This window comes from Salmo salar, chromosome ssa22, assembly GCF_905237065.1.
Source record: "Salmo salar chromosome ssa22, Ssal_v3.1, whole genome shotgun sequence".
NCBI classification, from domain to species: domain Eukaryota; kingdom Metazoa; phylum Chordata; class Actinopteri; order Salmoniformes; family Salmonidae; genus Salmo; species Salmo salar.
The window spans coordinates 21926212-21950762 of record NC_059463.1 but is presented as its reverse complement, the minus strand read 5'-3'; the positions used below and the strand labels follow the sequence as shown (position 1 = coordinate 21950762).

Below are 24551 nucleotides of genomic sequence, written 5' to 3'. Positions count from 1 at the left end.
ATAAACGCAGTTGACAGTGAGAGGGCGTTTCTTTTTTTGCTGAGTTTACATGTGGAGAAGCTTCCAGGTTTTTTCAAGGGTACAGAGTTTGTAAGTTGCATTTTCTACCTAATTTGAAACAGTTGTTTCTCCATTGAATAATGTATTTTAGCCTACCTTAGTTAGCCATATGAAAATAATGTATTTAAAAAATGCATCAGTTTATTTCCACCATATTTTCTGTTCTAAATGTCTGCTAGACAGGGAATATGACTTTGTACACTCGTCTGCCAGTCCCTGGGCTAGTCTTTGTGACGAAGAGATGCAGTTAACTCTCATAGAATATATTGTCTACCAGCTCCATCAAACTCTCATGCAAGGAATATGCCTTAAGACACAACCAAATACCTTAAGAATAACATTTTCCATTGTACTATTTAATTTCAAGTATATTTTGCTTTTAATTGGAATAAATAAACATCACATAATCATTGACAAACTATACTCTGTCCACAAATACATGGGCATAGCACTTTATGCTGGTACAGTAGTGCTACATTTGATGAATGTACTCTCGTTGACTCTCCTAGATCCTTACAGTAACAACATGATTATCTCAAATAGACCTAAATCAATAAAAATTGTCATTACTGACCCAGCATTGTCTATATTCTGTAGATTACAGTACCTACATGAAGTAAGGAGTGGAGGTAAAGACAGTCAGTGTGAGGCCAGGGAGGAGATTTCAGACTGAACTTTCTCGAGATAGGAGTGAGAGACAGGCCATGCCCAGTTGAGACAGACAGCTAGTGTAAGGTTATCCTTTATCTGTTACTTTGTATTCAGGTGGGGTTGTAGAAGGCAGCAGACCTTATCAAACAGTCATTCATAGACCCGCTGCATGCGTCTCTGTTTGTCTCTCTGTCTCTAGTCTACACACACGCAGACACTCACATTGGCTGCTCCACTTCAACTCACAGCTTGGTGTCCGGAAACTTGAACGCTGGAGTGAGCTACACAAGGAAAACACTGGTGTTAAAAAAGACAGAAACATGCACAGCCAAATCATGCCACCACATTGTGTCTGCTTAAAATAGCTTCTGCTCTCTAAAATGTAAGGCATTTATATGCACCCAAACCAGAGCAGGTTGAATGTGTCTTCATGATTTCAACACATAACAGGGAAGAACATACTTAGTGCACGAGAAATGACAATGCTGGAGAATGTAAATGAGATGAGGTGCTGTATTTGTGTTATAATAATGGATAAAGTAAAACAAAAGGCAAACGATAAGAAAAAACTAAACAGACACTGCTACATATGTACACCTCAATGGGCCAAGTGCATCAGAGGACGAAACACAAATACTGCCACATGCATCAGTGGTAGCTACAGTATCAGTCAGAACAGAACAACGATGAGACACAACTACAGTACCACACAGAGACTGTCAAGTCTTAACACTCATTCTCCAGTCAGCCATCCTGTGTCATTTGGAGAGAGGCTAAACATAACATATCCTGCAGCAGGGGACACAGAATGAGGACAGAGACAGAACAGGCCATCCTCACAGGAGGACACAAACACAAGGCAACACAGCACACAAAATAGGTTGAGCAAAACACAAATAGATAGAACCAACAGATAGCTCCTGTAGACCTGCAGTATTAGTCACAGTGAAAGCAAAAACAAGAATGCCGTTTCAAAGATATTTTCAGCCCAAAGTAAATTTGCATAATAAAACCATATCTAATTATATTTGGATCCCTCAAATTTAAAGTTCAAACTATAAGTAAGCCTGAATCCTTGGCACTGTTGTTCATTTTCTAGTGACACATTTTACCTCATGCTGAATCAGTGGCATGGATTGCAACCCACATAATGTTGACAAGATGCTAGGAGTCCGGCAACACAACCTGCCTTGCCTCATATAATTTTTTTTAAGCAATGTTATTGGAAATATCTTATACCTTTCACAATGAATTGGCAAATTAAATTATTGCCATCAAATGTACCTTCATGAGGTGTTTTGGCAACTTGTCATGAATTTTTATTTACTATGGCAATACATTGTGGTGTTGCTACGATTTCCCTTGGTTTCTCTCACTAAATACATTTCAGGAAGCCCAGTTATTTTTTAAAAGCATTCCTTATTAATAATGGTTAAACAAAATACATACTGTATAATTTTGAAACAAACAAAAATGTTTTAAAGGGTATAGTGCCATGTTTTAACACAGTGTTCTCTGATGAGCCGAACTGTCTCTCTTGGTAATAAAAGGACTGGTGAGGCACCATGCACATTGCGGAGCTACAGAGCATCATATACATTATTATCTGGACAAACCTGTACCGTTACAACACCTTCACTGCAGCTCAGCCAAAGTGTTCATGTGTTGTCAACTCAAAAGTGTTGTAAGTATTTTAAACCACGAAAGACGCGTGCAGCAGTCAGCAAGTGTGGAGAATGTGTGATGGTGGCAAGGATGCTCAATTGATTACATTTAGATTTAAACTGATAGATTGCCAGATTGAAGTAAGGCTACTACTGTTCTTGGCAGAGCGATGGAAGAGTTTTCCTGTCCATTTGTGCACAGAATCACACAGGAAATGTAGGTTCAGTTTTTGATCCATTATCAATGGAAAGGGAAGATTCCTTGACGATCCATCATTGTACGATTAAAAATGCATAGAAAAAAGTTGGTTCATTGTTTTTTGTCTTATAGATTTTGTCCTTCATGCATCCCAGGCTAGATATGTCTCCTCACAGTGCCTCACAGTGGTAGATGCCTGGTAAGACAGGACAAGCTACAGATAGGGAAAGAAAAATATTAAACTTGCCTGAGGGGGAAAAAGTGAAATACAAAAATAAACAGCATTAAAAAGATGAGAAAAATTGTTAATCCCTTTGGGAAGGGGATAAAATATTGTTTATGACTGAGGAGGTTGTTTGGAAGGATAGGCTGAGTTTGGGACATGATAATGTTCTTTATTCCACTCTGCATGGGACCAAAACTCTGTGGATAATAGCCCAAGAGCAGTACTCCTTTGGTATTAGATAAAAAGAGGAACTTATGAAGGTTTGCAATTTTCTTGTTCACATTGGCAGTACAGCCAATGCAAATCATGTTACTGTCAGGTAAAAATGCAACAGGTAGCTCAGCAGAAAAAAAAGTCAGGATTGTTTCGACTGAAGGGAGTCACTTGGAAAAGAATAGCATGACAGGAAGAGAACAAAAAAGCCACAATCTCTTCAATGATGATAAACGTAATAGGGGTGGATGCAGATGAGTAGTTGGGGGGAGGAGGAGGAGGAGGCAGTTTGGTTGAGAGAACAGGGCCATTGTAGGTTCACTCCAGGTCCATCCACAAGTCAAGGGGCCCCATCAGCGGCTGCAGCAGTGTCAGGAGGAGTAGGGTAACGGGCTGCCTAGGGGTGAGAACAGGACAGGAGAGAGGGCTGCAGGGATGTGTGATGTCAGAGCAGTGCAAGGTTTGTGTAGGTCAGGGCAGGGCAAAGGAGAGGGGGCAGCCCAGGGGGATGCTACCATCACAGTGAGAAGGCACAGGGCTCATGAGACAGAGAGAGAGGGTGGTGGAGGTCAGGGGGCAAACTGGGTGCTAGGACAGGGTGAGGTCGGTGCAGGGGATCCAGCCTCAGAATATGGTGGTCTCGTACTTGGTGCTGACAGGGCGCTTGTTGGAGTCTCTCTGGTTGAAGAGCCAGGTGGCGCTGCCCAGGGATTGCATGTCTGCGTCCATCTCCAGAGGGTCAATCTGCCGGGGGGAGGGGGGACGAGAGACGGGCGTGAGACTGCAGGAGTGGTGGAGGCCATTGCACACTCAAGTCCTCAGCCCATGTGCAAGTGGATTAAAGGCACAGTCCAGTGATATTAGAATCACAGACACCAGGGCTCAATCCACAACATAGAGATGTCTGATAGCAAAACAGGCTGCTGGAGACCTAACAGACCACACACAGTCCCATCTGTCTCTTAATCTGGGTTTTAAATTAAGTGAAAACTTGAAAACACCATAAGGATCCAAACATGCGCTCATAACATGCTCTCACCCAAACAAAAGTCTCTGTTAACACATGAACAGCCATACACACGTTATAGCTGTTCCATGTGAATAAATTAATTTAAATTAGTAGTCCTGTATGTCTAATTACATGAAACACCACTGATACACCCCAAGTTAAAAACATTGTGGCAATGCAAAACTCGGGTGTACAAGGCCATCATTCAATTCTAGCTGTCCAATATAAGACTCATCAGAATCCAAAAGCTTAGTGATATAGGAGGACTAAGACTCAATAGGCCACCTCAAGCATGTTGCTATTTATACTGATCACACAGCTATGCAATTAAAGCACTAGATCATTAGCAGCAGAACTGCAAAGCCATGAATCTTCCATAGATGGTTAAGTCTAAGCTAAGGTATAGCCTACTTATCCTCAGGCAAGAATAATGAGAAAGAACTTCTTATATTAAATCAGCTCAAATGGAATGACTATGAGAATGTGGCAGAAATTCAGTGTAGGCTATGTCATATCAAAAGGGCAAGTATTGTGTAGCTAGATGAAGTGCCTGGAAGCAAACCAAAAAGTGGACATGGAATGATGAGAGAGTTAGAGGTACGTCAGGTAGGTTAGCAGATGGATGATGAAGGATAGCGGAAAGGAGGAGAGAGCAGGACCTGGACTCCAGGGCTAACAGAGTGCAACGGGAGGAAGGAGGGGCGGTGGGTAGTACACGTGTGACAGTAACAGCAGCGGCATTCTAGCAGAGGGGCACCCTGGGAAACAGGAGGACCAAGAAGACAAGAACAAAGAAATGTTAAACAGGGAAATAGAAGGATAGAGCATTTATAGTGGCACTGAACTGACCATAGTGGTGGAAGATATAAAAAGTGAATAACCTAGGTAATTTATCACAACCTACTGGTGTAGACAAATAACGTTATAAAGATTTATCTCAGAAAAAAATGTATACTTGACAGCAGCTGGCATAGCAGGGCTTTATCACATCTGTCAACTAGACTGGACTGTACTAGCCAGGCTCCTCCCGTATCGAGACACATCCAGTACAGCACAGTACAAAGTGATCAACTGCACAGTGATTTATGCCACTATTTACATTACCGTTCAAAAGTTTGAGGTCACTTAGAAATATCCTTGTTTTTGAAAGAAAAACACATTTTTTGTTCATTAAAATAACATTACTGTCACGACTTCCGCCAAAGTCGGCTCCCCTCCTTGTTCGTTCGGCGGTCGACGTCACCGGCCTTCTAGCCATCGCCGCTCCATTTTTCATTGTTCCATTTGTTTTGTCTTGTTCCCCGCACACCTGGTTTACATTCCCTAATCACACGGCATATATATATTCCTCTGTTCCCCCCATGTCTTTGTGTGGAATTGTGTTGTTTTGTGTTTGTTGTATCGCGCCAGTCTGGGTTTTCACCCTGGGCATTGCCTGTACCCTATTTGTGGAATTATTGGTGAACCTTATGGTTATATTATTGACGGTATTTTGCGCTTGTCACTTTTGCCGGTTGGCTTGAGTTGTAGCTGTTTGCGCCCGTCTGTTTGTTGCTCTTGGCTAATAAAGTCGCCTGATCACCTATTCTCTGCTCTCCTGCACTTGACTCGAATGACCAGCAGCTAAAAACCCTGACAATTACATTGATCAGAAATACAGTGTAGACATTGTTAATGTTGTATATGACTATTGTAGCTGGAAACAGCTGATTTTAATGGAGTATCTACATTGGTATACAGAGGCCCGTTATCAGCAACCATCACTCCAGTGTTCTAATGGCACTATGGTGTTAGCTAATCCAAGTTTATAATTTTAAAAGGCTAATTGTTGATTAGAAAACTCTTTTGCAATTATTATAGCACAGCTGAAAACTGTTGTGCAAATTAAATAAGCAATAAAACTAGCCTTCTTTAGACTAGTTGAGAATCTGGAGCATCAGCATTTGTGGGTTCAATTACAGCCTCAAAATGGCCAGAAACAAAGAACTTTCTTCTGAAACTCGTCAGTCTATTCTTGTTCTGAGAAATGAAGGCTATTCCATGCGAGAAATTGCCAAGAAATGTAAGATCTCGTACAACGCTGTGTACTACTCCTTTCACAGAACAGAGCAAACTGTCTCCAACCAGAATAGAGAGAGTGGGAGGCCCCGGTGCACAACTGAGCAAGAGGACAAGTACATTAGGATGTCTAGTTTGAGAAACAGACGCCTCACAAGTCGACAACTGGCAGCTTCAGTAAATAGTACCTGCAAAACACCAGTCTCAACTTTATAAGAGTATTTTTAAGATAAATACACAATGCAGCGGACGAGAGGACTAAAAACTAGAGTACTAATGCTCAATAGAGAATTGAAAGTACGAGTTGGGTTTCAGTTCAACAGCTGTTTAGAATCTGTGGAATGTCACTCCTGAACTCAGAACTACGTGTGCTACGTTCCGTACATTGAGTCTGGAGCAGGATACTGGTTATTTGGCCATTGGCCTAGTTGTACTGCAAGGACTTCTAATTGGTCAACCCCAGGCTAAGGTGGGGGGGTTATAAACGGCATCCTGTTCCTTTGGTCTGTGGAGAAAAGCTGAGGACAGGGGAGACTGAACATCTACATACCAGCATAACATCTATGATTTGTCCTTATCAAATAAACCAATTTTTCTCCCCCTGATTTGCTTTGGAGTTTATGTTATTGAAGAATAACATCAACTGCTAATAACGTCAACAATGAAGAGGCAACTCCGGGATGATGGCCTTTTTTCATCTTAATCTTTTCTTCTGATTGGCCAGTCTGAGATATGTTTTTTTCTTTGCAACTCTGCCTAGAAGGCCAGCATCTCGGAGTCGCGTATTCACTGTTGACGTTGAGACTGGTGTTTTGCGGGTACTATTTAATGAAGCTGCCAGTTGAGGACTTGTGAGGTGTCTGTTTCTCAAACTAAACACTCACTCTAATGTCCATGTCCTCTTGCTCAGTTGTGCACCTGGGCCTCCCACTCCTCTTTTTATTCTGGTTAGAGCCAGTTTGCGCTGTTCTGTGAAGGGAGTAGTACACAGCATTGTGCGAGATCTTCAGTTTCTTGGCAATTTCTCGCATGGAATAGCCTTCATTTCTCAGAACAATAATAGACTGACGAGTTTCAGAAGAAGGTTCTTTGTTTCTGGCCATTTTGAGCCTGTAATCGAACCCACAAATGCTGATGCTCCAGAAACTCAACTAGTCTAAAGAAGGCCAGTTTTTTGGCTTCTTTAATCAGGACAACAGTTTTCATCTGTGCTAACATAATTGCAAAAGTGTTTTCTAATGATCAATTAGCCTTTTAAAATGATAAACTTGGATTAGCTAACACAACGTGCCATTGGAACACAGGTTGCTGATAATGGGCCTCTGTACACCTATGTAGATATTCCATAAAGAATCTGCAGTTTCCAGCTACAATAGTCATTTAGAACATTAACAATGTCTACACTGTATTTCTGATCAATTTGATGTTATTTTAATGGACAAAAAAATGGCTTTTCTTTCAAAAACATTGACATTTCTAAGTGACCCCAAACTTTTGAACGGTAGTGTACATCGGACCAAAATAGTGCATACCTGGCAAGAATGAAAGTACATCGGAAAAAAGGACAGGTCATCTCAAAATTGTGAAATTAATCTACATTAAAAGCTTCAAATGGAGTTCTTTTGTTTTAGATGTTCCTAGAATTCCACTGCCTAAAACTAGATAATAAATACTGCCAACCCTGTGCATTATGCAGCGAACTGATTACCTCATAATATATTATGTTTTATAGCAGATAATAAAGCATAGTGATTTGCGTGGATGCATAAACATGTTGAGCAGTGTGCATGCACGATCCAGACGGTCCAGCTTTCTCAGGTGACTGTGATCACTGAGTGTTCATTATTCAGGGTCCTGAAAGGCCAATACATCCATACATGGCCCAGGGCATACCTAAACATTTATGTAACATTCTCAATCAATATACTGTGTATCAGTGGAGGGGCCGGGCGACCAGCAGAGAGATGCACAGTTCTCCCTCTCTCTCTTTATTTCCAGATTATATCATACGTATCCTGCCTGTTAGCAAAAAATAAGACTATTCATTCATCAAGTTTCGCATACTGTATGGCTGCAGGAAATTCTACTCCGATCTGAGTGACTCAGAGTCGGGGAGGTGAGATTGGTAGCAAAGTAATGAGTCATCACTTTCATCGCACTACAAATCTTCCTTTTTTTTATAGTGTGATCAGTGGTTTAAAATCAGGAGGAACGTTTGGTCACGAGGACTGTGGAATATCTGATTGTGCATATTTATGCATACATGCCTACGCATGTACACATACATACGTAACGGAACAAAATAAAGAAAACACTTGAGTAAATGAGGGATACAAAGTATATTGAAAGCAGATGCTTCCACACAGGTGTGGTTCCTGAGATAGTTAAGCAATTAACATCCCATCATGCTTAGTGTCATGTATAAAAATGCCCAGTTGCCCATTATTTTGGCTACCATGGCTGGAAGAAGAGATCACAGTGACTTTGAAAGAGGTCTTAAAAGAGCATAAGAGGTTTAAAGTGTGTGTGTGTGTGTGTGTGTGTGTGTGTGTGTGTGTGTGTGTGTGTGTGTGTGTGTGTGTGTGTGTGTGTGTGTGTGTGTGTGTGTGTGTGTGTGTGTGTGTGTGTGTGTGTGTGTGTGTGTGTGTGTGTGTATGCGCACGCGTGCGCATCTCAGTCAATCCAATTGAACACTTATGGGAGATTCTGGAGCGGTGCCTGAGACAGCGTTTTCCACCACCATCAACAAAACACCAAATGATGGAATTTCTTGTGGAAGAAGGGTGTCGTATCCCTCCAATACAGTTCCAGACACTTGTAGAACCTATGCCAAGGAGCATTAAAGCAGTTCTGGTGGATCGTGGTGGCCCAACGCCCTATTAAGACATTTTATGTTGGTGTTTCCTTTATTTTGACAGTTACCTGTACATACTGTATACACAAACACAGTATGCACATAATTTAGAAACACACACACAGCTACATTTTTTTGTTTGTGGTCAGTGTGTGGTACTCACTGTTGATCTCCTCATGCTGCTCCATTGTTGTGACGTGGGCCGGCTGGATTTGGTCTCAATGACCTCTGACCCCAGAGACGATGGGGGGACTGGGACATACTGCCTGGCCTTGGTCTGGAGAGCCAGCTGATAGGCCACCTCAAATGCCTGTCCCAGTGTCAGGATGATCTCATAGGTCTGAGTCTGTACCGAGGGAGAGAGTAAAGAATGAAGAGACAGTTGCAGTAGTGACTGACAGCTACTTTGAATGAGGCACAATCTGCATTTTTATCATTGAGTTGTCAATCATAGCAGTGGAACTATGTTAATCGAATATTTAATTAGATAATCAAGATGTAGCTGTGTCGTGTGCCAGGAATGTTTGGCACATGGCTTATAAAAGAGACTAATCAAGATATTATGTTACTTCCATGACAGCAGGTGCATTACCTTAATCAAGACATTAAGGCAATTTAATTTATCAAGAAGCTGCATGCAGTTTTGTCAATAAAGTTTTTCCTTTCAAGATTCTTTTATGATATGATATGGCATTTAGAAACAAATTAATACAAATCAGAGTACTTTAGGTGGGAATTGGGTGATTGTATTTTGGCATAGTCTTATGGAATGATTGATTGAGGGGTTTGGGCTGGTGTCATCATTGTGTTCCTCACCACTTCCACAGTGCTGAAGACATGGCAGAAGTGGTGGTCACTCTTACTATCCTTGGTGATGTAGGCGAAGGTGCAGAGGTCATCAGGGTCCTGGGCCGCACAGGAGATGTTCCTGATCTCATGCTCGGCTACTATTGTCTGGTGAGAGGACAAAAGAACAGGTTGGAACTGAGGAGCAACAGGAACAAAACCATCGACCAGTAACAACCGCTGACTTCATCCGAACCAACAGTGCTATCTTTATTGTAGGGGAAATAATGTGAGAACGCGAGAGAGAAAAATAATGCAGTTGAGCTCATCATGCATCTCTCATTGCCAACAGGCTCCGATTACCTTAGTGGCGGCATCAATGAACTTGACCCCTTTATAAGTGATGGAGAGGATGACAACAGGACCCTTTTTCGAATGGTCCTTTGACTTCTACAAATAGAAAGAAAATGGCGAGGGGATCCATATTAATATGGAGTGCTAGAATAGAGTGATTGAATATTGATCTGTAGTATGACAGTGAGACTTACCCTAATTTTAGCACAGGCTTCTTGAGTGGACTCAATCCCCCTTAGATCCCTGATAATCATTGATCCCATATACTGGAAAAGAAGCAACAAAACAACCTATTATCTCTGAACTCAGTGGGTACAGACGTCAATTCAATGTATATTCCAAGTTGGTTCAAGGAAATGACGTGGAAACAACGTTGATTCAACCAGTTTGTGCCCAGTGGGAACTATCAATTCTTGATACATCAAGCGACTATCAAACACGGATTGAGGACTTTTCTAGTGGCCGAGATTCAAGGGGACTTCCATTGACACAATACGACAGGAGATTGACCATTGACATGACTTACACTGGCCTCATACCCACAAGACTCTAAGATAAGTTTCTCAGGCTGGTGATGCCAAGCAGAGACCGTGGTGTACGTGGCAGACTGGCTCGGCGGCCGGAGGGTCAAACGGGGTTCCCTGTGTCGGTCACTCTGCCTGTCCTAGAAAGACAGATAGACATGGATTGATGCTGTAGTGTACAAATATTTTATGGCAGAACATTTAGTCACAAAATATTACAGGATTCTAAAACTAAAAAGATGCTGTAACACTTTGACTGATCAAAGGTTGTCTGGATGTCCTTTGGATGGTGGACCATTCTTGATACACAAAGGAAACTGTTGAGTGTGAACAACCCAGCAGCTTTGCAGTTCTTGACACAAACTGGTGCGCATGGTACTTACTACCATACCCCGTTCAAAGGCACTCACGTGTTTTGTCTTGTCCATTCACCCTCTGAATGGCACACATGCACTATCCATGTCTCAAATGTCTCAAGGCTTAAAAATCCTTCTTTAACCCGTCTCCTCCTCTTCATCTACACTGATTTAAGTGGATTTAACAATTGACATCAATAAGGGATCATAGCTTTCACCTGGATTCACCTGGTCAGTGTATGTCATGGAAAGAGCAGGTGTTCTTAATGTGTTATATACTCAGTGCATATTTAATACAAGCATGGAATGACTTCAATAATCTGTTAAACACATAACAGCTTCTGTTTCAGATCACCCCAGCAGCAGATAGCTCTCTTAATAACATGATTATCCCAAGCACACCACAGAGACACATACTGTATTTCTGTTACTTCATGAGGTACAGGTAAAGACAGCGTTTTGGCAGGAGGACTAACGTGGGAGCGGGGTCTCTCGCTGTAGGAGCGCAGGGACACGCTACAGTCCTGGTCCATGGCTCTCCTCCTCCTGCCTGCCTCTCCCAAGGGCAGGAGCATATCCATGGAGCGACTGGTGGAAGGGTCCATCTGACTCAGAGGAGAGGTCCCTGTCTGGGACAACAGGTCCTGAAACTGCCACATACAGATTGATTGATCAGATTGATGACTGATTGGATGTGAAAGATAAGAAAACATAGTGACACAATACAGATTTCAATAAGATATTAGAGCATTATGTAGTGGCATACAGTACAAATGAGATCCCAGCTAGCACATAATGTTCTGAGAACCATGTTTCTTAGAGCTTGATTGTTCTATGGTTATTTTGCATACTACCTTCCCACAACTTTCTGAGAATGGTGCAGGATAGTTGCTTGGCTTTGAAACATTCTCAGCACATTTAAGGAACTTGACAAAAAAATATATATTTTCTTTGTATTTCATTAACAGAACATTTCCTAAAAATTCAAACATGGTTACATTTAATTGCTCCGACATTTTATGGTTGCTAAAATTCTAATAATTCGCCTAATTTCAGTTTATGTGACAAACATAGTGAGAAAATAGTATAGTGAGAAAATCATTGTACCATCTAAAGTGCTGTAATATATCCATAATCAGAAATATTGTATTTTCAGCTGTTTGAAGCTGGTGTACGGAACCTAAAGTAGAAGACGCAAAAACGAAACTTAAAAACGGGAGGATTAGAAATAGCGCACATAGAACAGATCTACTGATTTTTAAACTTGCTTTCAATGAGAATGACAGATCTATAACTCACATTTCGATATGGATATTGTCGGGTCACCCAAAAAGTTACATATTGCAGCTTCAATTTACATTTTGGTAATGTTCTAGGAATGTTCTCCAACTGGTTTGACATTAGGAATGTTTAAATATAGTTCAGAGAACTTTAAGAAACAACATTCTTCTGTGAGAATTTCAGTACTTCAGCATAACGTTTCTTACAGGTTTCCACATGGTTCTATTTAAAGTCATGTTCTCAAACTGTTCCGAGAACATTATGAAAACTTTCCATAAAAACCACAATAAAACTTCAGTAACATTCAGAGAACATTCTAAGAATGTTATTAAAAACATACATTCCATTCTCAGAATGCAAACAATTATCATTATGAGTCGTCCTCCCTTCAGCAGCCTCCACCGATTCTGTTCTCAGCATCAACAAACTCTCTCTATTCTCTATCGTGTTAACTGTGTTCAGGTGTATGGCCTCGACAACTAATTGGACACACCTCATCTTAATGAGTGCTTGTTTCCTTTGAAAAGGGGTCTGTTTTAATATACTAAAAGGAACAGCTTTGTATGTGTAATAAAACATGGCATGCTAGCTCCATCCTGGTGGTGCAGTGGACTAATCCCATGCATAGAGAGCAGAAGATTATAGGTTTGAAGCTCACTGATGCTGTGTCACAATTCAAAATAAATAAGTTTGCATGATTAATGCCTAAGGAAATTCATTTCTATCTGTACTTGGATTAAAAAAATTTAATACAAAATAAGCTAACAGTGTTATTAAAAGTCTTATTGAAACATTCAGTAGTAGTTTTAAGGAAGTTATTATAAAAACTACAAATAATAATTTTTGTTCTCAGAGCTTTAATAAAACTTCCCAGAAAAACCTTCAAGGAACCAGATTAAAACGTTCTCTGAACCTCCCTGCAACCTAAAAATAAATGTTCACTTCCCTTTAACCAGTCAGGAAACTTATGGCTTCGTTTCCAGATCCAGTGGGAAACCAAAAACGTACGTTCCCACAACTTCCAAGGAACCAAATGTGCTAGCTGGGATTATTGTTCAACTGTAAGACCCTGAGGACTCTTACTAACCCTGATCTGTGAGAGACGGTGAGAGATCTGTGATTTGGTCGGGGCCTCCTCATAGGGCCGCTCTGCCAGAGACGCTATGATCCTCTTCCTGTGGCCCAGAGGGCTGATTTTCAACACCTGCAGAGACGGGCACAGATAAGACACAATGATAACTACTAGACCGTACATAGGACTATGTTCATATGAACAACACAGACACTAATATTGACAAACAAGTACAAACCAACAAATATGAATGGAAAATTTTCATTATACACTCAAACTGACTGTATACAGTGAGTCTGACACCCATGCTGGCACTAGACAAGCAGACAGAATGGACTCTCCTCAATTATTCAGCTCAAATCTGTTTTGCCTTAAGCTCAGTACAGTGCTGTCTCTTCCCTGAGGCACTACATAATTCACTAACAAAACATTGGCCTCACATTGACAATCTCCAGCTCCCATAGATTCTTCACACAGTCCAAGGTACGGTAGCCACTGGACAGGAAGTTAGGCAGGTACTCCTGGAGGCCTAGCACATCCAACCAGGTGGACAGAGAGGTGCTGCCATCACAGCCCAGGGCTTTCACCTACAAAGAGGGACAGAAAGGAGATCAAATTACATTGAAATAAAAGCAGGATTTCATCATTTCTTTCAAGATTTTTAAACCATACCCAATGTCAAAAGGCTTGTTCACATGATTGCTATTGCCACACATAGCTACAGACTAGATCAAAGCTACTTTACAATACATTTCATTATCATGATTGAAAATACTGTGCACAAACATAGATAATGCACACTCCTTGACACCTTGATGTACGGTGGCTTCTTAGACAGGAATGAATGGTCAACCAGGCACAAGGTTGCAGGCAGTGCCCTGGACTGATGATAACTACTGTACCTTGGGCAAGCTGCGTGCTGCACGGATGATCTTCTTTCTGTGGCCAGGGTCAGTGATTCCCATATCTCTAAGGTCCATGTCCTCCATCACGTTACTGCCCTACACACGCATCAACGCACGCATGCACACGCATAAATTAATTACACAAGTACCACAAACTGCAGACACTTCCCAAAGTCCACAGTATACCGAAACATTTATAAATCCCTTAAGCTAACTATTAACATAGACATTACAACATCTCCTACACACTATAGGTCCCTATATGCAATCAATAATACACACAGACACAGACACATACACACGAACACAAATGAACACACAAGTAAAAGCACACACACACACTTATTTATGTCCTCAGACAAACAAGAATTGGAGGACATTGGAGTCAAATAAATTGTGCATGCCAAAGGTAATCAATCTATTTTAATGAAAAACCACCAAGGAAAAAGCTATCAAAACTGCAGCAGCTTTTACATCTGAGCTGCAATGTTGCAATGAGACATTACATTTGCTATGAGGGAAATGTTTAGGACTACGCATCTGTGTGTGTGTGTGTGTGTGTGTGTGTGTGTGTGTGTGTGTGTGTGTGTGTGTGTGTGTGTGTGTGTGTGTGTGTGTGTGTGTGTGTGTGTGTGTGTGTGTGTGTGTGTGTGTGTGTGGTGTGTGCACCTGTATGCAAACAGCTGTGGTGTTGGAGACAAGGAATGAGGATTTCACTGCATATATAACTTAACATTTCCTATTTTCCTTTACAGTAATGATTGACAACAATACATGTGCACCATTTGTTTTACGTAGTTCTCCATAAGAGGCACAAGCTTCGTCATCTAATTCAGGTTTATGGGGGGAATAAAGATACAAGGAGACCCTTAAAAATGTGGAGCTCAGCATTTTCCCAGTGGACTGCTGCAGATTGATTCTTCCTGGCCAAGAATGTTAAAGTGGAGCTAGTCTTTTCTAAATATGGCATCACTGCTTGTTTCTGGAGCACAATGCAGCAGTTACAGTAACAAGGGATGACAGTAGGAAATTACACACTGATTATCACTAGAACGAGGATCAAACTAATGCAGTGACTGACTTCAGGAATAGCCTGAAATAGATATTTCAACTAAAGTCATTGTTGGATGTTCCAGGAGGTCCCATGGGAGCTTGTCATTTATACTTCATCAGGAAAATATGATTAAGTAATGAATATCTATTTTTGTCCATATCTATAACTGCTTATTACATAACTGCGCTACATACAGTCCCTCATCACAAAGGAGGAAGGTGTCATGAAATGAGGAGGCTCTAAAAAACATGTATTTTATGATTTGCAATATAAAAAGCACCCAAAACCCCATAAGGGAAAAATGGTAAGCCATATGAGACATGAGAGACCAATTTATGGTTGATGAAAGCAACAAAAAATTATTATCATCTTGTAAAAATTTGGAAAATGGGGATACAGCGGTTTATTATTTATGATCCCTCAAAAGCTGCACTTGAAGCAATCATCCCATGCAGAGACAAATCCCTACAGAGTGTATGTGAGCCTGTGTTCTCTGATGGTAGTCATACTGTATCTACAGTTATAGGTCTGAAGGGTAGTCTAACTCTGATTTCTCAGTAATGAAGAATTTGTTCTATGACACTCTTTCCTTTGGGGTCAGCAGGAAAATGAGGCATTCAGATTACTCAACTGAGCTTTAGTATAAAAGAGAGAGAGGATTTGATTTCTCTCCTATTTCTTTAATGAAGATGACATCTTTATATTTGCATCTTTCAGGTCAGTTGTTCACCAACTAATGTGCATCTCTGGCACAGTCACCATTACCTTTGCTCCTCATGGCTTCATGATATTGTATTTATATGTGATTTATAAATTCATTTGATGATAGGGTTGAACAATATCTCACAGAGAATGTCAACTATTCAACAAAAACGATGCAGGGCAAAACCCAGCACACCACCTCTCCTGATCCAGAATCAGCCCACCAAGCAAATAAAATAATTAACACATCAGCTCTGCAGTGATGCAATGAATTTGGCAGACAGACAGTTCAATAGGACACCATTGAACCTTTACAACATCTCTCTGACTGCTCTGACCTTTTCAGACACAACCTACAAGTCCTTGTAAGTATCTGAGGATAATATGTCCTGCAGGGAGCTAATCAATTATCTGCTTGGTGCTTCTACACATCAGACACATTAGTCAAGTGATTAACATTAACATCACAATGCTAATGACACATTATCCTCATCCTATTATTACCTTATTAAAGAGATTCTCCGGTACTTGTGTATGGTTTTTAGCCAGTAGGTCTGAAAGTAGGCCTTATGGTCCCTGAAAGTTTTACTCTCTTTTACTCTCTGTTCCGAACGTACTAGATGACCAGTTCTTATAGCCATTAGCCGTACCCTCATCCTACTCCTCCTCTGTTCCTCTGGTGATGTAGAGGTTAATCCAGCCTTGCAGTGCCTAGCTCCACTCCCATTCCCCAGGCGCTCTCATTTGTTGACTTCTGTAACCGTAAAATCCTTGGTTTTATGCATGTTAACATTAAAATCTTCCTCCCTAAGTTTGGTTTATTCACTGCTTTAGCACACTCTGCCAACCCGGATGTCCTAGCCATGTCTGAATCCTGGCTTAGGAAGGCCACCAAAATCCCAGAAATTCCCATCCCTAACTATAACATTTTCCGACAAGATAGAACTGCCAAAGGGGGCGGAGTTGCAATCTACCGCAGAGATAGCCTGCAGGGTTCTGTCTTACTATCCAGGTCTGTGCCCAAACAATTTGCGCTTCTACTTTAAAAAATCCATCTTTCCAGAAACAAGTCTCTCACCGTTGTTGCTAGCTATAGACCACCTTCTGCCCCCAGATGTGCCCTGGACCCCATATGTGAATTGATTGCCCCCCCATCTATCTTCAGAGCTCGTACTGTTAGGTGACCTAAACCGGGACATGCTTAACACTCCGCCCATCCTACAATCTAAGCTTGATGCCCTCAATCTCACACAAATTATCAAGGAACCTACCAGGTACAACCCCAAATCCGTAAACATGAGCACCCTCATAGATATCATCCTAACCAACCTGCCCTCCAAATACACCTCTGCTGTCTTCAACCAGGATCTCAGCGATCACTGCCTCATTGCCTGCGTCCATAATGGGGCTGCGGTCAAACGACCACCCCTCATCACTGTCAAACACTCCCTAAAACACTTCAGCGAGCAGGCCTTTCTAATTGACCTGGTCCGGGTATCCTGGAAGGATATTGACCTCTTTCCATCAGTAGAGGATGCCTGGTTATTCTTTAAAAGTGCTTTCCTCACCATCTTAAATAAGCATGCCCCATTCAAAACATTTAGAACCAGGAACAGATATAGCCCTTGGTTCACTCCAGACCTGACTGCCCTTGACCAGCACAAAAACATCCTGTGGTGTTCTGCATTAGCATAGAATAGCCCCCGCAATATGCAATTTTTCAGGGAAGTTATGAACCAATATACACAGACAGTTAGGAAAGCAAATGCAAGCTTTTTAAAACAGAAATTTGCATCCTGTTCCACAAACTCCAAAAAGTTCTGGGACACTGTAAAGTCCACGGAGAAAAAGAGCACCGCCTCCCAGCTTCCCACTGCACTGAGGCTAGGAAACACTGTCACCACCGATAAATGCACGATAATTGAGCATGTCAATAAGCATTTTTCTACGGCTGGCCATGCTTTCCACCCCCCATAGCAACTTGCCCAAGCCTCCCCCATTTCTCCTTGACTGAAATCCAGATAGCTGATGTTCTGAAAGAGCTGCAAAATCTGGACTCCTACAAATCAGCCGGAGTAGACAATCTGGACCCTCTCTTTCTAAAATGATCTGCCGAAATTGTTGCAACCCCTATTACTAGCCTCTTCAACCTCTCTTTCGTATTGTCTGAGATCCCCAAAGATTGGAAAGCTGCCGCGGTCATCCCCCTCTTCAAAGGGGGAGACAATCTAGACCCAAACTGTCACAGACCTATATCTATCCTACCCTGCCTTTCTAAGGTCTTTGAAAGCCAATTTAACAAACAGATCTCCCACCATTTCGAATCCCACCGTACCTTCTCCGCTATGCAATCTGGTTTCCGAACTGGTCATGGGTGCACCTCAGCCACGCTCAAGGTCCTAAACGATATCATAACCACCATCAATAAGAGACAATACTGTGCAGCTGTATTCATTGACCTGGCCAAGGCTTTCGACTCTGTCAATCACCACATTCTTATCAGCAGACTCAACAGCCTTGGTTTCTCAAATGACTGCCTCTCCTGGTTCACCAACTACTTCTCAGACAGAGTTCAGTATGTCAAATCGGAGGGCCTGTTGTCTGGACCTCTGATAGTCTCTATGGGGGTGCCACAGGGTTCAATTCTCGGGCCGACTCTTTTCTCTGTATACATCAATGATGTAGCTCTTGCTGCTGGTTATTCTCTGATCCACCTCTACGCAGACGACACCATTCTGTATACATCTGGCCCTTCTTTGGACACTGTGTTAACTAACCTCCAGACGAGCTTCAATGCCATACAACACTCCTTCCGTGGCCTCCAACTGCTCTTAAATGCAAGTAAAACTAAATGCATGCTCTTCAACCGATCGCTGCCCGCACCTGCCTGCCCATCCAGCATCACTACTATGGACGGTTCTGACTTAGAATATGTGGACAACTACAAATACCTAGGTGTCTGGTTAGACTGTAAATTCTCCTTCCAGACTCACATTAAGCATCTCCAATCCAAAATTAAATCTAGAATTGGCTTCCTATTTCGTAGAAAAATGCTTATTGACATGCTCAATTATCATGCATTTATCGGTGGTGACAGTGTTTCCTAGCCTCAGTGCAGTGCTGCCAAACATATCGTCGTAAAACTGACTACCCTGCCGATCCTTGACTTTGGCGATGTCATTTACAAAATAGCCTCCAACAGTCTACTCAGCAAATTGGATGTAGTTTATCACAGTGCCATCCGTTTTGTCACCAAAGCCCCATATACTACCCACCACTGCGACCTGTATGCTCTCGTTGGCTGGCCCTCGCTTCATATTCATCGCCAAACCCACTGGCTCCAGTTCATCTATAAGTCTTTTCTAGGTAAAGCCCCGCCTTATCTCAGCTCTCTGGTCACCATAGCAGCACCTACCCATAGCACACGCTCCAGCAGGTATATTTCACTGGTCACCCCCAAAGCCAATTCCTCCTCATGCCGCCTTTCCTTCCAGTTCTCTGCTGCCAATGGAACGAATTGCAAAAATCACTGAAGCTGGAGACTCATGTCTCCCTCACTAACTTTAAGCACCAGCTGTCAGAGCAGCTCACATATCATTGCACCTGTACATAGCCCATCTGTAAATATCCCGTCTAACTACCTCATCCCCATACTGTTATTTATTTATTTTATTTGTTTGCTCCTTTGCACCCCAGTATCTCTACTTGCACATTCATCTTCTGCACATCTGTCACTCGTGTTTAATTATTACATTGTAATTATTTCGCCACTATGACCTATTTATTGCCTTACCTCCCTTATCTTACCTTATTTGCACACACTGTATATAGACTTTTTCTATTGTGTTACTGACTGTATGTTTGTTTATTCCATATGTAACTCTGTGTTGTTGTTTGTGTCGCACTGCTTTGCTTTATCTTGGCCAGGTCGCAGTTGCAAATGAGAACTTTTTCTCAACTAGCCTACCTGGTTAAGTAAAGGTGAAATATATATATCTTTTAAAAAATTATGTATTACATCACATGTCCAGATATGTGCACCACGTCATTGCTCTTTCTCTCGCTCTGCTGTGTGTGCATCTTGCTAGTTGTCACTCAAATAGCGAGGAGCTGAACCTCATTGGCTAGAACCCTAATTGCTAGGGGGCTGGCCCATGTGGGGGGAAATGTAGGGAAAATGGCACTACACAGCTTCCAGTAAACAGTCACTTTCAAACTAGGGATTTTGTGGCTAATAGAGTTTAGACAGTAATTCAGATCATAGATTAAGCATGTATGAACTACAAATTGACACATCCATCCCAAAGCGGGAGGCTTAAAAAGACTTACTAGTCGCCAAAGTTCCGGAGCATGTCTTAAACACCTTATGGTATTGGTACACTGGACTGACTGACTAGCTATTCCCAGTCCATACTCAGTATATCAGACCTCTTCCATTGGTTATGTGACCTCTCTAAAAGGTGCAGTCAGTTGCCCCTGACCAATCTCTCATCTATGGCAACCTCCTGTATACTACAGTACTGAAGTAGCTGTGTTGTCAGATCGATTGTGTTTACTTTAAAGACCATGTTATTCACCCTTTACAACAGCTTTTTCAGAGTTACGCAATCAGTGGAAATGTAAGTGTTGTTTTGTACATTCATAATTCCAGAGACTTTAGAACAGCACAGCCAGGTGAATCTGTCTATGCTTTTCAAAAACAAGACACATACAGATGAAGGATCTTAATTTGAGCCAGTTTGCTACAGCAGGAAAATAATCCTGCAGCAACAGGAAATGTGAATTATTATGTGGATTATAATGAATGGACATTTTTGTAGGGATTGAAACATTTTTTTGTGTATCAAGTCTGTGTAAATTGTGTAAATTACAAACTTTAGAAGCCTTTTTAAAACTCAAATACACTACACCTTTGCATTTCCTGCTGAGTAGGAACATTCTCAGCAACAAAAGAGTGATCAAATTAAGATTCTGCATCTACAAGAAGCACAAAGATTTTTCAGGACTACAAAAATGTCATTTTTTAAAATCAGTATACAATTTGACCATGACATCACAATAGACAGTCACTACAGCATGATGTCACTACATCAAAAATTATTCATGCCTCTGAAAAATAATCTTAACTTTTCCACAATATATCTCATAGAATTGCAGTTGACGTTAGCAGAAATTGAAGTAACATCCATACTGTGGCCTCAACAGAGCCACTTGTCGTATCTGCTGATGATTGGGTGAGCTATACTCTGTATGCTATCTGGCTAGGCCAGCATGGGGGTTGAGGTTGTAGAACATAAATCAGCCTGCCAAGATAGTTGGGATGGTGGTGACTGGAATTTTACTGTAAATGAGATGGCATGTTAATAGGTTTTGTTGTGTCATAGAAGGGAGATGGAAACTGGGAGAGAGAGAATAAGATGGATGGAGAAAGTGAAGAGGGAGAAAAGGAGATGGAGAGAGATGGAAAGTAGAAAATATCTTAGACATGTTGACTCACCATGTAGCGTAGGTCGTCGAAGCCATTAAGCAGCAGCTTGCTCTCGTACTGTGGCAGCCCCACATGCTCCAGCCACTCTCCCACAGGCTGGTCCAGGGCTTTGCTGCAGGCCCCATCTGCCGAGAGAGGGAAGCGCTTCAGCAGGGAAAAGCCCTTCAGCCGGTAGCAGCGGCACTCCGAGGACGAGACATGGCATTGCCACATCATCCTCGGCCAGCACAGCCGAGTGCAGGAGCACCAACAGGGCAGAGGAGACAGGGTCCAGGCTGGGGGAGGGCAGCTCCCACAGAGCAGGAGGGGCCCGGTTACTCTTACACTGGAGATATAGTGGTGGAACCAGCCCGCCGTGATATACTGTACACCCACTGTCGTTACTGTGAGTGTCAATGTCAGGCAAGGGTAGAGGTAGAGTTGGATATGTAGACCCTTTGAATATTGATAACCACGTTCAATTGACTGAGCCAATCTGGCATCTTCCATAAAAATGTTTAGCTAATTACTGACATGAAAATTGATCCCTTTGGTAGGTACATCCTTGACTACAAAAAAGTGTTTGTTACTTTGCCTATGCCAAAAAATGTGTCAATATTTCCAGTACACGAAGCACTAAACAAAATAACTTTCAATGGCACACAAAAATGATACAGTATTACTGGATATCACCTTCCACATTGTGTCCTTTGTCCTGGTTAAACCATCATCATAATCATCATCCTTGAAACAGATAATATTCCGCTAAGGTATGATAAACCACAGTAAGTTACAGCTCCACAGAGTACACTTTGTAGCACTTGGTCACCTCTGTCTCAGTCCCATGGCTTAAGTGGACAACCTGTCTGAGAGCTCTGACGTGGCTCATTGAATAAAGGTAGAACCATGATAAGGTAAGGTATTAATGTAATCTGGATCATGATATTCTCTATAGGATTATTTTCTTACTCCACAAACGGAATGAGAGTCCAATCTCATACATCAAAACTCAGGTCTCCCTTGTGGCTCCCGACTGTTGATGAAAAACTGATGGAATCAAATCAGAATTCAATTACCAGCCCATTGATTAAACTCCAGCGCCTGCCCACCTGCTTGCCTGTGAAAAGAGGCTCTATGTCCTTGGTGTTCCCAGAGATCCTGGTGGTAAACCTGGTGCTTCCCAGCATATAGACACTCCTCTGGAGGCTGGCTCATTCAGAGAACATTCTTATCATATCTCACACGAGTAAATCCAAGCTCAGTTCCAACAGAGCGCAGGTGAGCCTCTTGACTCTTGGCTGAGATTTCCACAGGACCACCTTGGTTCAGTTTGCCCCCTCCCCATGCGATAAGCCCCCTCCACCCACCTGGCTCTCCCCCGCTGTGGATACAGCTAGCTCCAGAAGCCCCTGTGCTCTGGGCAGAGTTTTGCTGCATCCCCTGTCTGATGCACGTACTGTCACAAAGAAGCTGCTCTCGGCTCACACTCTCCCCACACTGCTCCCCTCACAGGGCATAACGTCCTGATGCTGGATACTCACGAGCCCAGAAAGCAGCCTCAACCGTGCCCTTCCTGCATCCACAACAGGCAGTCATCCCCTTTCCCAAATCCCTCAAGATTTCTCTTACCCTGTCCCTCTTGCTCTCTCTCTTCTGCTCTCTTTCTTGCTCTCTATCACATTCCCTCATTCACATAGTCTCAGTGCACTGCAGGGCTGCCGTATGTTGCCTGACGGAGCAGGGTACAGCTCCACGTATCAGCTCTCTGTTCCTTCCTCTATCTCTCTCTGCCTCACACTCTCACTATATCAATCCCCCTCCCTCTCTCTCTACCTCACAGTCTCTCGCTCTCTCTCACCCTCCCTCTCCCTCTACTCATAGCCTCTCTCCTCTCGCTCACAGCCACTCTTACCCTCCTCCCTCTACCACATAGTCTGTCTCTCTACTTTACCTCTACCATACAGTCGTTCTCTCTTCCCACCCTCTGCACTGATTAGAATTGCACAGAGGCCCTCTGATCTTGCTAGTGCAGAAAGGACACCACCATCAGAGGCAGGGAACAGATCTGGGAGCCCCAGATCACAGACCTCTGTATGGAATAAATATGGTATGTAGGTTTTTCCCCTTCTCCCGTTCTAAACTCAGCAGAAAAAGAAACATCCTCTCACTGTCAACTGCGTTTATTTTCAGCAAACTTAACATGTGTAAATATTTGTATGAACATAACAAGATTCAACAACTGAGAAATAAACTGAACAAGTTCCACAGACATGTGACTAATATAAATTGAATAATGTGTCCCAGAACAAAGGGGGGGTCAAAATCAAAAATAACAGTCAGTATCTGGTGTGGCCACCAGCTGCATTAAGTACTGCAGTGGATCTCCTCATGGACTGCACCAGATTTGCCAGTTCTTGCTGTGAGATGTTACCCCACTCTTCCACCAAGCAGTATGGCTGGTGTCATTGTCATGCTGGAGGATCATGTCAGGATGAGCCTGCAGGAAGGGTACCACATGAGGGAGGAGGATGTCTTCCCTGTAACACACAGCATTGAGATTGCCTTCAAAGACAACAAGCTCAGTCCGATGATGCTGTGACACACTGCCCCAGACCATGACGGACCCTCCAGCTCCAAATCGATCCCGCTCCAGAGTACAGGCCTCGGTGTAACGCTCATTCCTTCGACGATAAACGCGAATCCGACCATCACCCCTGGTGAGACAAAACCATGACTCGTCAGTGAAGAGCACTTTTTGCCAGTCCTGTCTGGTCCAGCGACGGTGGGTTTGTGCCCATAGGCGACATTGTTGCCGGTGACGTTTGGTGAAGACCTGCCTTACAACAGGCCTACAAGCCCTCAGTCCAGCCTCTCTCAGCCTATTGCGGACAGTCTGAGCACTGATGGAGGGATTGTGCATTCCTGGTGTAACTCGGTCAGTTGTTGTTGCAATCCTGTACCTGTCCCGCAGGTGTGATGTTCGGATGTACCAATCCTGTGCAGGTGTTGTTACACGTGGTCTGCCACTGTGAGGACGATCAGCTGTCTGTCCTGTCTCCCTGTAGCACTGTCTTAGGCGTCTCACAGTACAGACATTGCAATTTATTGCCCTGGCC

General features: G+C 42.5%; 1 protein-coding gene across 5 annotated transcripts in view; it reads right to left on the bottom strand.

Moving 5' to 3' along the window:
* Nucleotides 1–395: 395 nt before the first annotated feature.
* The window catches only part of LOC106583011 (ankyrin repeat and SAM domain-containing protein 1A), a 46207-nt gene continuing 22051 nt past the window's right edge, over nt 396–24551 (bottom strand). The window contains exons 4-15 of one of the 5 annotated variants that reach the window (XM_014166739.2): nt 21466–21581; nt 14210–14308; nt 13748–13894; nt 13323–13439; nt 11431–11604; nt 10601–10738; nt 10269–10340; nt 10084–10170; nt 9751–9888; nt 9098–9280; nt 4682–4780; nt 396–3757 (exon numbers count right to left, since the gene is read on the bottom strand). In XM_014166739.2, coding sequence (XP_014022214.1) covers nt 3638–3757; nt 4682–4780; nt 9098–9280; nt 9751–9888; nt 10084–10170; nt 10269–10340; nt 10601–10738; nt 11431–11604; nt 13323–13439; nt 13748–13894; nt 14210–14308; nt 21466–21581 — 1490 coding nt within the window. In that variant the 3' untranslated portion in view covers nt 396–3637. Of the gene's footprint in view, nt 3758–4681; nt 4781–9097; nt 9281–9750; nt 9889–10083; nt 10171–10268; nt 10341–10600; nt 10739–11430; nt 11605–13322; nt 13440–13747; nt 13895–14209; nt 14309–21465; nt 23233–24551 lie in introns of those variants that run through there. The other 4 variants (XM_014166738.2, XM_014166740.2, XM_014166742.2 and 1 more) reach the window with 4 other exon arrangements.